Source organism: Hippoglossus stenolepis, chromosome 15, assembly GCF_022539355.2.
Source record: "Hippoglossus stenolepis isolate QCI-W04-F060 chromosome 15, HSTE1.2, whole genome shotgun sequence".
In the NCBI taxonomy this organism is placed as follows: Eukaryota; Metazoa; Chordata; class Actinopteri; order Pleuronectiformes; family Pleuronectidae; genus Hippoglossus; species Hippoglossus stenolepis.
This window is the reverse complement of record NC_061497.1, coordinates 21,889,463-21,900,334: the sequence shown is the minus strand read 5'-3', so window position 1 is coordinate 21,900,334 and position 10,872 is coordinate 21,889,463. Positions and strand designations below refer to the sequence as shown.

Here is a 10,872-nt window from a genome sequence, read left to right as displayed (position 1 = left end):
ACCAAATATATTGAGAAAATAAATAAATACGAAAAATTCACATCTGTTTATAATGTAAAAGAGGATTTTTATACCATCATTATTAACACTGATACTTTTATGTCTAATATGTGAAATTCACTCATGAAATTACTAACATTTGTTGTAGAAGTACTCAGAAAAGTTTTTCTATATAAAATACAGTTTATTTTCATCTTTTAAACCTGTGAGAACACATTTTTTAACACTTTATTGATATATCATCATGTTGATATCTTAATCAAATCTGGAATTATTTGGAGTTTTGGAGGAACAATAGTTTTCATCTCGTCACATAATGAATCTAATCACTTTCTTTTTGCTCTGGTTTTAGTCTCCACCGCCTCCAGGAGCCAATCAGCTGCTAATTCCTCCTCCGTGTTCACCGGTGTTCACCGTGACCTCGGTGTGAATCAGTTGTGTTCGTTGTCTCGGAGCCGACGCTGCTGGAGCTCGGGGGATTTATTAGTTTTGTGTTTTCATAGAAAGGTCGACCTGGTGTTTACTGTTGTCTCCTCTCGCTGATTATTTCAGATAATTGCCTCGGCGTGTCCGGGGATTAAGGGACGGCTACTTTAAACATCCCGGAGTCCCTCGCTGCACACACACCTCCCGGTGCATTATTACCAAGCTGTCCAGGTTTTACCACGTCTCACTGAAGACCCTGTTCTGTATGAGTGAACAGAGACAAGCTCTTCATCCTCAAACTCATAAAAAACATGATGAAATTGTAATAAAATGGACAAAGTCTCCGTCTCTAGTTTGATGATCACAATAAAACACAGAAATAACAGTTTCCAGTCTTGTTGAGAATAGAAAAGGGATGTCAAAATATTAGATTTCCTCAAATTATGTCACAAGCAAACACTTTTTTAATGAAGTCTTTGGTTTTAATTGGGATTTGTGGGCTGATCAGGAACAGGAAGCAAGCAGGAGACCTTCGGCGTGTTTCCCACGGCGACGCCTGGAAGAGGAAATTGAGGCCACCTGTTCAGAGAGGGGTTTCCTGGAGGAAGAACTCTCCTCCGGGGCAGCGACGTGAAGCTTCTTGCTGCTTCACAACACCCAGATGATGATGAGTGTGTTCCTGATGTGCACGGAACAAATTGAGGGGAAGACTGGCAGGAAGCAGAGAACAGCAGGGAGCAGCTCAGGGGTCATCACAGGTCTTCATCTTGAATTGAATTATCTTATGAAACTAATAAAACCACCTGCAATGTGCACAGCCCCTGCATTTCAATCTTCCCCCTGAGCTGTAACCTGCTCCTGGCCAACACTAGAGGGCGCTGCACCATCTGTTGACTGTTTGTGAATGAACAGAGGAGCTCCATGTAAATCTGCAGGGACACTGAGAGTCGCTCTGTTGTGAAAGGTCTGTTACAGGAGGAGCGTTGAGGATCTGATCGTTTGCTTCAAGGGGAAAAAATCTACTTTGACATATTGTAAATGTAAATAAAATATAATTATAGTTCTGGATTCAAAGCTGCAGGAGAGAACTGCTGGTGTATTAGACTGAAAGGATTCAGTATCCAGAAATGTTCCTAATTGGATGTTTAATTAGTAAATTGTGCTTTGATAATTCGTGTTGTTAGTTAGTTTGTAGGACCGGTGAGTGTTGTGTTATTAAAGTGATGGTTGCCAGATCTGGTACAACTTGTCCCTCTGACCCTCTGAATGAGAAGGTGAAGAGCTGAACGGGAGGAAAATATAGTTTTTAAAACAAAAAGTAAAAGTCTGCAGCATCACAGATTTCCACTGTGAATAATACATTTAAAAACATCCTTTGTAAACTGAGACGTGTAAAGAGGCGTCTTCAACAAAGTCTGGAAAGAGTAAATGAAGAATTCTGTGTTTTTGTCTAAAGTTAAAAGTTGCACAATGCAGGTGCGGCATTAGCTTTTCTGGGGCCCGGGGGTTGATTTAGCCCTCGGTGGCCCCCTCTGACCTTTTTCTCTTTTTGATTTTCAGTTCACTTTGTGTTAATTGAAAACTTCTGAGGTAGATTCCAACGGTGTTTTCAAAATAAAACAATCTAAAAACAAGTGATTTTTCAGTGTTTTGAGTTGATGCGTTTTGAAGGAAAAACTATAACAGCCTGCATGTTGCCTAAAAGACAAATTTTCCAAAACAAACAATAAAAAAATCACTAAGCATCGGTTCGTGGCTCGTTGTCCAGGTGATCAAAGCAGCCGAGGTGCACACACACACACACACACACACAAACACACACACACACACACTCTCTCTCTCTAATGGACACGCGTTTGCACGATTCTGGCACCGGCGCTGCGTCTTCCCTCCCACTGACAGATGGATGGAGTTAATATCATAATTAAGCAGCCCAACCGACGGTTCCTGTTTACCACTCGGTTGCTAGGCAGTGACATCAGCTGATCCCTCCCCTCCTTCCTCTCTAATCCCTCTCCCTCACACACACACACTCCACTCGCTCTGCTCTCTCTCTCTCAGATAGGCAGCGCAGACGTGGGCAGTGTAGGGGTGTACAGGCAGAGGAGAGAGGGTAGGTAGTAGTGTGTGAGTGTGTGTGTGCGTGAGTGTGTGAGGCTGTCAGACAGCATGGTCTGGGTCTGAGGACAAACACTGGGAGACGCAGCAGCAGCAGCAGCAGCCTCCAGATCTCCATGTAGACCAGTGTGGTGACATCCACAGATCACCTGGACCAGCACCCACCCAGGACGACACCCGGAGAAGCAAGAGGAGGACGAGGAGGAAGGGGAGGTTGGGTCTGCTTCTTTTTTTTTTTTTTATTTTTTTTTTTTCTCAGTTTTTCTGGTTTGGGGAGTAGGCTCCGGGCTGGACCGCATGCATGACACAACGCAAAGGCGAGAAACCCACCATCAGCATCCAGGAGCACATGGCCATTGACGTGTGCCCTGGCCCCATCCAGCCCATCAAGCAGATCTCAGACTACTTCCCCCGCTACCCACGGGGCCTCCCCCCTGCTGTGCCCCAGCAAGCGGGCCACGCCGGGCCCCTGCGATCTGCCCTCTCCACCTCCTCGGCCGCCGCCACTGGCGAAAGTGACCGACCCAATGAGGACACCCCGGACCGGGCTTGTGCCGGAGCCTCCGCCTCCCCACAGGCCGCCAAGAGGGACGAGGAGCCCGATGTGGAGGCATACGACTCAGACGACTCGAGTGAGTGATGGTCTGCGCTCTCATCCTCATCCCTGTGGTTGCCATGATGTTTTTCCAACATGTCTTCATGTGTGCGTCTGTCCCTTTTAGTCATCCCTCTCCCCTTACTCTCTTCTTACTGCATTTCCATTTTTTTTGCCATCGGTTGCCAGGCATCCCTCCAGCCGTGCGTCTTTGTGGCTTTATCTGTCACCTTGTCTTCTCTCGACTCCACCTTCCATCTCTCTCTATCTCCAATTTGCCTGGTGTGTGTCTGTGTGTGTGCGTGTGTGTGCATGTTGTGCGTCTCTCTGCTGCAGCTAACTCTTCTCAGACAGCCAACTGTTGCTGCTGCACAGAATCCACCTCCCCTCCTCCCGTCGCTCGCTCTCCTCTCCTCCGGCTGAAAGGATGATATGTTTGATTTTATCTTCAGCAAATGCATGTGTCTGCAGCAACTGAGTGTGTGTGTGTCTGTGTGTGTCTGTATGTGTGTGTGTGTGTGTCTGTGCATACTTCATATCCCCCCCTGTGTACAGGGAGCTGAGTCTATACTGTCGATCAGCGTAAGCAGGTTGAATGATTCATGGCTTCTCGGTGAAGCTTCACATTAGTCGCAGTTTTTGCGCTCAGCGGAGTCTGACGCTCATCCACCCGCTGAACTGACGGGTGGCGAGACGGGCAAGTTCCAACTGTGTGAGCTCACTGTTTGTCTGTCGCCGTCTTTTCTGTGTGTGTCTACAAAGCATAAAGACATGTGCGACTGTGTGTGTGTGTGTGTGTGTGTGTCCGTGTCTGATTTCATCGCAGAGGAGCCATTGCTGAATGTCATGTTACAGGTTTGTGTGGATGAATAATAGCAGGAAATAACAAATGACAGAGCTGGGACTGGATTTCTCTGACAGATGAACTGAGAGTAAATGTGGTGACAAAATAAAAGCTGCTGCATCATTTTAACACACCTCAGGATCCAGGGGATAAATCACAGAGAGAGTGGAGGAGTCTTTGTCGTTTGGAAATCGCCTGCAGCTCACTCAGAGTAACGTGTTGCACGAAAACAGCAAAAAACGCCTCAGCGTCGGTATCAGACTCTAACGACCTCCTCCAGCAGATTCGTTCCCTGTGCACGAGAGGCTTGTGATTGCAGGTTAATGTGTGACAGCAGAAGAGTTAATCCGTGCAGAGCGGTATTGAAGGGGGTGGGGAGGAAGGGTTTAGGCCGTCTCTAATCCAGAACTGGTCAGGAGCAGTGCGTGGGGGTCGGGCCTGGCAGATGTTGCTCAATGACCTCCGTCAGGGATCCAGGATTTCAGTCCCCGGGGGGAAAAAATAAAGAGATGGCGAGATAGATTCTGTGCAGCTCTCGTTTCGAGAGGCGGCTGCACTGAGATGACTTCCTGAGGGTGTTTGCTGTTTTCAATCAGTCGGCTCTGTCCGTGCATTTATTCAACTTCGCTCCCAATTACACACCAAGATACGATTCCATTTTTATGCACTTTCCTTCACAATCATCTGCTTGTATGTGTATCGTTGAGCCGGGCGAGGGGTGGAGCCTGAGCAGAGCAGGAGGAGCCAGGATGTGACGGATACATTCAGCTGTAGAAATCATGTATTTGTGTTTGTAGTATATTGAAACTGGCGAAATCAGGCGTCACAACAGCTGCTGACGTCTTCGCCATCTTCTACGTGTATAAATGTAATCTTCTGTTTTGTGTCCATCACGTGTTTGAAACGTCGTCCCTCCATCGCTGGGAATTATCTGGATATTTTCCTGCTGTTTTCTCACTCTGTAACATTTTCCAGGGTTTAATTCTGGGGCTGTCTGGAAAAAACCCTGGAGAACATCTGCAGCAACCGACTCTGACTGTTACGTTCTCTCATACAGCCCCTCACAGAAAAGCTTGTGAGATCATCTGAAGTTCAGGTTCTGAAAAGCAGGTTCATTTACCTGAAGTACAAGTTGAGTAAAGCTTCACCTCACACCTTCTACACAAAACCCCCTGGAAGCGTTTTCTACCTGTTGCTTCAACGTGCAGCCGAGCACGGAGGAGCTAAACGAAGTATCGCCCTGGGGCTGCTGTCGATCAGGAGGCAGAGAGGAGCGTCCATTAGCCGCGGGGTTGGTGGTTCCCTCCCGGCTCCTCTGGTTCAAATGTGGGCTTCTTGTGCCCCGAGGTTCCTCCTGATGGACGTGCCAGCACCTCTCATGCATACGGGCGACTGAGAGTGTGAATGAACGAGAATTCTGAAGCACTTTGTCCATTAAGGCACAAAAGCTTTTTTGTTTTTTAAGTGCAGTCCACTTACCCACTGCCACAAGTAAGAGTGAAGGATTCAATCTGCATCTAATGAAGCGTTTGTCAGATCCTCTGAGAGCAGGTGGAACTCAGTATAATCTGTGTGTGTGTCTGTGTGTGTCTGTGTGTGTCTGTGTGTGTGTGTGTCTCCACTGGTTGTTTCTATGGTCTGAGAAAAAGATTTGATTTATAACGTCAGTAAACATTTTAATTCATGATCTCAATCTCTAGTTTCAAGTTTCCTTCAGAACAACGTGACGTTCATTTAGTAAATTAAAGTCAAATAACCATAAAGCACTATTTGCATTGGGGCATGGAAATCGTGTGATTGACAGCTCGTACTGTCCAATGGGTGCAGGTGGCAGGTGTAGGTTTCCTTGAAAGGCCCCCCCCCCCTACTTCTCCAAATATGGTAACATCTGGTTTAAAAAAAACCAACCAAGATGGCACTGGACAAGAATCGTGTCTTCAAAACAGCTGCTCACAAACCAATGGGTGACGTCACAGTGGGTTCATGCTGGGATCAGAACTTAGACAGACAGATGTAGACCTTTAAAACATCTGGATGTCACATGCTTGTGGTTTTATTCCGTCTCTGAAGCTTCTGAGGTTCCTTTGCTCTTTGTTTTTCTTGATATCCGTTTCTCTACAACTTGCCCGACAGTCACGAGATGGTATGAACGTGGTCGAGTGTCTGCAACAGGTGTTGTGATGTCGTGGCGTGCTCTTCGATCACCGTCGCTCCATCAAACTGGTGTTGGTGACGGGTACTTGTCACGGTGCAGGTTCGTGTAAACGTGTAAACGCCTAAACCGCGACGTCTCCTCACAACCGTCCTCCCTGATGATAAGACGCCGGATCATCTGCTCAACAATAGAAATTAATTGTAAATGCAAAGTGTTGGACAGGTAATCCTGTGTGTTTATTACCGGGCCTCACCTACGAGCTGATGTGACTAATGAAGTGCAGGAGAATAAATAAATAATAAATAAATAAATAACAAGTGCCTGTCTGGGTCTGATGCAACGTCCCAAATAATCCCAAGCTGCTGCTGCTGCTGGCGCCGCCGTCATGGGAGTTTGAATAGAAGAAACACAAGGTTTATAAACAACGTGCAGCAGACACACACACCACAGAAGACTGTCAGTAAAACAGGAGCAGCCGGGGGAGCACTTTAATGCTACAGGTGATTCTGTACTTTGCAAATCTCTGAATCAGGTTCGCTGTCAATCTCGTCTCTTTCTCTCTTCCTCCTGGGAAACAGGTGCAATCCGGTCTCAGATTCACTTTCCCAGACGAATGATCATGTTGTACAGACTTGAAATACAAGTCGAGCCTTTTGTATTTGTTTGTTCTATCTTTGATAAGGGAAAGAAAAACTTTTGACTTGAGAACTCAGACAAATCAGTGAATGGTTTCATTCTTTGCAAAATATGTTTGGTGAATATTCATTCTCTGATTCCAAAACCTTGATAAAGCAAACAAATTAAAGAAAAAGATGAAAGGGAAGGCTGGGTAATTTGTTTCTGTAACACTTTTCTTTTTAATCTTATTTGTTGAAATCCTCTTCACGTCCTCATCGTCATGAATAAATAAAATAGTCTGAAAAGAAAGAATCTGTGGCCCTGACAGGACGGAAATACAGACGACCACGACCACGACACTCGGACCAGATGCACTGATTGGCTGGAGGGACATCGCTGAGGCAGAGGCGATAGACAGAAGGGCGGAGCTACGACGACAGGGTCGATGTGGGGGGGCGGGACGTATATCCCAGATTACCAACCTTATCTTTACGAAGTTCTGACTCTACAGCAGCACGACCCTCAGAGTCAGTGACTTTAACTGGACGGTAACGAGCTCATAAGAACAACAACAGTTTCTCCTGCTTCATCAACTCAAATCTAAAGCTTGAACACACGAGTCACACTCTGACGTGAATTAAGTTAAAAATCTACACTGGAGACTTTTCATTCTGCTGCTGTGTGAAACAAAGAGGAAGGAACTCACTGCTTCCTGTTGTTTGTGATTTAAAAGAACCAGCGCTGCCCCAAATTGGCTGCTCGCCGTCCTGCGGGACTTGATCCAGTATCTGCGTGCGTCCTCTGGAGGAAGGGTGGGGCTGGGGGATGTGGGGGTGGGGCTGGGGGATGTGGGGGGGTGGTGGTGCCGGCGCTGGAGCTCCCTCATGAACCAAATCACACAGGGACGCCTCGGTCCTCGCTAACAACCTGCTGGTTAATCTGCATAACGGCGGCACTTTCTGATTCATTGTGACTAAAACTTGACTCTAATTGAAACGGAAAAGTGCATCAGCCACCCAGCGTCCCTGCCCCCCCACTCCCCTCGCTTAAAGGGCGTAATCAAAACCAATTGGACGTCCAGATCTCTGCCACATCAATTAATGGTTGTTTACGCCGGGTGTCGAGGGCCACGTCGCCGCCGAGGCCGGGGGAACGAGCCGCCGCCACCGGCTGGCTGCTGTGTTTTCAGAGAGATAAGCCTCGGAGCCATATTTGTTGACAGGGCGGTGCAGGGTTGGTTGGTTGGTTGGTTGGTTGGATGGAGGGGGGGGGGGGGTCGGTTATATATATGCACACACACAGGTCTCCCCCGAGACGTCTTGCTCTGGCAGTGTCTCCTCTGAACCAGAGTGGAGCTCCACTGTTTGCGTGTAGTTGTCAACTGGTGAGACGCCGACAGAGACGGGAGGAAGCGGCTGAAACTGAGCGAACTGCTGCGGCAGGAGAAAGTCACATAAAGCAGAAAGAAAACACATTTCATTCTTTTTATCGGAGAATGATGGAAGTACTTTTTTTTTTTATAAATGTGACATTTCCTGACATGTTTTGAGAGTTTGACTCTCGGGGGGGATGGAGACACAGATGTTGAAGATGTGCAGTTATATGATAATTCAAATAATAAATCTGACAGTGGGAAGGAAAACTAAACACAGACAAGAATCAAAACTATGGTGTATTTATAGCATATATACTTTTGTTATACTAATACATGTTCAACTTTCTTTTTTATACCAATATATAACCTGTATTCAAGATTTAGTCTGTTTTATATTTAATAATTTGAAATATTACTCATCACTGGTTTCTACCAAACTTATTTTTTAACTTTTCATTTATGTATTTATTATTCATAACCTAAACTAAACTATAGACTGGAAATAGCGTCAGACGCTTCCTCCCACTGTACGAGAATGAAGCCAGAATATCTTGGATATGGTTTCGGCCATCTTGCGTTTGCAGACGTCATGTGGAGTCGGAATCTGTGCAGCAGGTGGAGCCAGCTGACACGTGAGCTCGACCAATCACGAGTCAGCCTCAGCTGTCAATCATGACCTTTCACCCCCGATTTTTTACAGCATCAAATAACCAATTGAAACCAAACTTATCGGAAACACTTGATGAAAACTACCAAAAGTGACAGAAACCGTCTTTGATAAAATTGTATTTTCACATGGAGGAGACAGGGTTCATGACCTTTTCTGCAGCCAGCCACCAGGGGGCGATCAAGAAATTTGAATCAACTCTTTGGAAGCTGTCACATCGTCCATGTTCTTATAGTTTATGGTTGAAACTAAAACATTTACACAGTTTAACATACACAGATTTGATTTTTATTGAGTTTTAAGTGCAGCTGGAATTAAGGATATATTTGTAAATCATTTTAAAGGTGCAGAGAAAAACACACTGACAAGAGTTTGTACAACATTTAACATTAAATCAAATGTGCTAAGTTAAGCGAGGTCACATTTGGAAATTGTTTTATTCACAAGTTATCTTCACACAAAATGAATCAAACAGATTTACCGTCTCAGCGTCTTCTCGTGATCCCTCTGACTCCTCGCGCTGCGATCACGCCTCTTTGCCGGACTTCACCATCTGTTGCAGCTCCAGAAGCTTCTTCTGCGTCCGGCCGTATATTCAGGGTTAATTTTTCAAATGACTTCTGCAGAGTGGCTGAAGTTAATTTTCTCTCTAAGCCAGCGGAATTTCCTCCGCGGCCCAGCGAGGACACCTATCCACAAAAAAAAGAGCTGATAATGTCAGAGGATGAAATGGCAGCGTGGTTTTTTCAGGGAGCGAGAGGAGAATAATAATTCAATATTTTCATACGCACCATTTCATCCCAATTTACTGTGAGAGTACGAGGATTACTGACATCTCTTCATTCTGAGTGAGAGCAGGACTGAAGCAGAGGCCGAGTTATAAATGAGACAACAAACTCGTTTTTAAAGTGAGGAACGATTCGGCAAAGAAGCAGTTTGGCAGAAATGTGGAAATATTGGAGGACGGAGCATTAAAGTCATATTGAAGAAACTAAATTCTGATATTTCAAGGAATAGTCGTAATTTAATTAGTAGAAAAACTCTCATAAATAAATATAAAGAACTGTTTTGAATCAGTCTCATTGTTTCGAGTTTTGAGGAAATGCACAAGTTCTTTGAACATCGTGAAGATGTCTTTGTGGTTCTTTATTCAGAATAGAAAGATTAATTTCACAAATTAAGGCTGATTTACTTTTAGTCAGTGTTGTGTTCACACGTGATGTTAGGAAACTTAATCAGATTTTAATCTGTGTTTTACTTCTCAACTATTCTGCTGTCACATCTGTTGTTTTGATGAATGTTTGCTGCTTGGTTTTACTTTAAAGGTTCAGTGTGTAAGATTTAGGTGAAAAGGATTTATTGGCAGAATTGAATATAAAATAATCCTAGTGATGTTTTCATGGGTATGTTTCATCTAAATTGTACGAATTTATGTTTTCTTTACCCTAGAATGAGCCTTTATGTTTAAATACTTTATATTTACATCAGGAGCGGCTCCTCTCTACGGAGGCAGCCATGTTTTTTACAGTAGCCCAGACTGGACAAACTAAACCTTTTGAGTTTCTATGACAACTGAAGCTACCACAGGTTCTCTCTCATATTTGGAAGAGGAGGATGAGGTGAGGAGTATTCAGCTGCAACATGACACTTCACCACTAGATGTCACTAAATCCTACACACTGAACCTTTAATTATTCATGTGTTTACTTATGATATTACATTAAGCTGATGCTTTTAACAAAAGCGACTTACAATGATATATTGTGAGGTGTCCTTGGGCATCTAGAAAGAAGACGTAAAATAAATTATTATTATTGCAAAAACAATAAACCAAAGATTATTTGAGACTGAGCTGCAAATAAAATTAAGAAATAATTGAAACAAGTATCCAACCAGTGAGCGAATCTCCTACAAACCCTGTGTATTCCTTTAAGAGCAGAAGAAGAGTGTGTCGAGCCATCTGTTGCCTCTCAGACCAAAAGCCGGTTCCAGACCTCTGCAAAAAAAAAAAATAAAAAAACCCAGAGCTGCGTCAATCCACTAGTAAACCTCCCCCGAGCCTCGTAATGCTCAG

The 10,872-nt window shown here is 44.7% G+C and overlaps 1 protein-coding gene across 2 annotated transcripts in view; it reads left to right on the top strand.

Moving 5' to 3' along the window:
* The first annotated feature begins 2,480 nt into the window (after nucleotides 1–2,480).
* Nucleotides 2,481–10,872, top strand: part of doc2b (double C2-like domains, beta) — a 99,008-nt gene continuing 90,616 nt past the window's right edge. For both annotated transcript variants that reach the window (XM_035177662.2, XM_035177661.2), the window contains exon 1: nucleotides 2,481–3,176. In XM_035177662.2, coding sequence (XP_035033553.1) covers nucleotides 2,846–3,176 — 331 coding nt within the window. In that variant the 5' untranslated portion in view covers nucleotides 2,481–2,845. The remainder of the gene's footprint in view (nucleotides 3,177–10,872) is intronic.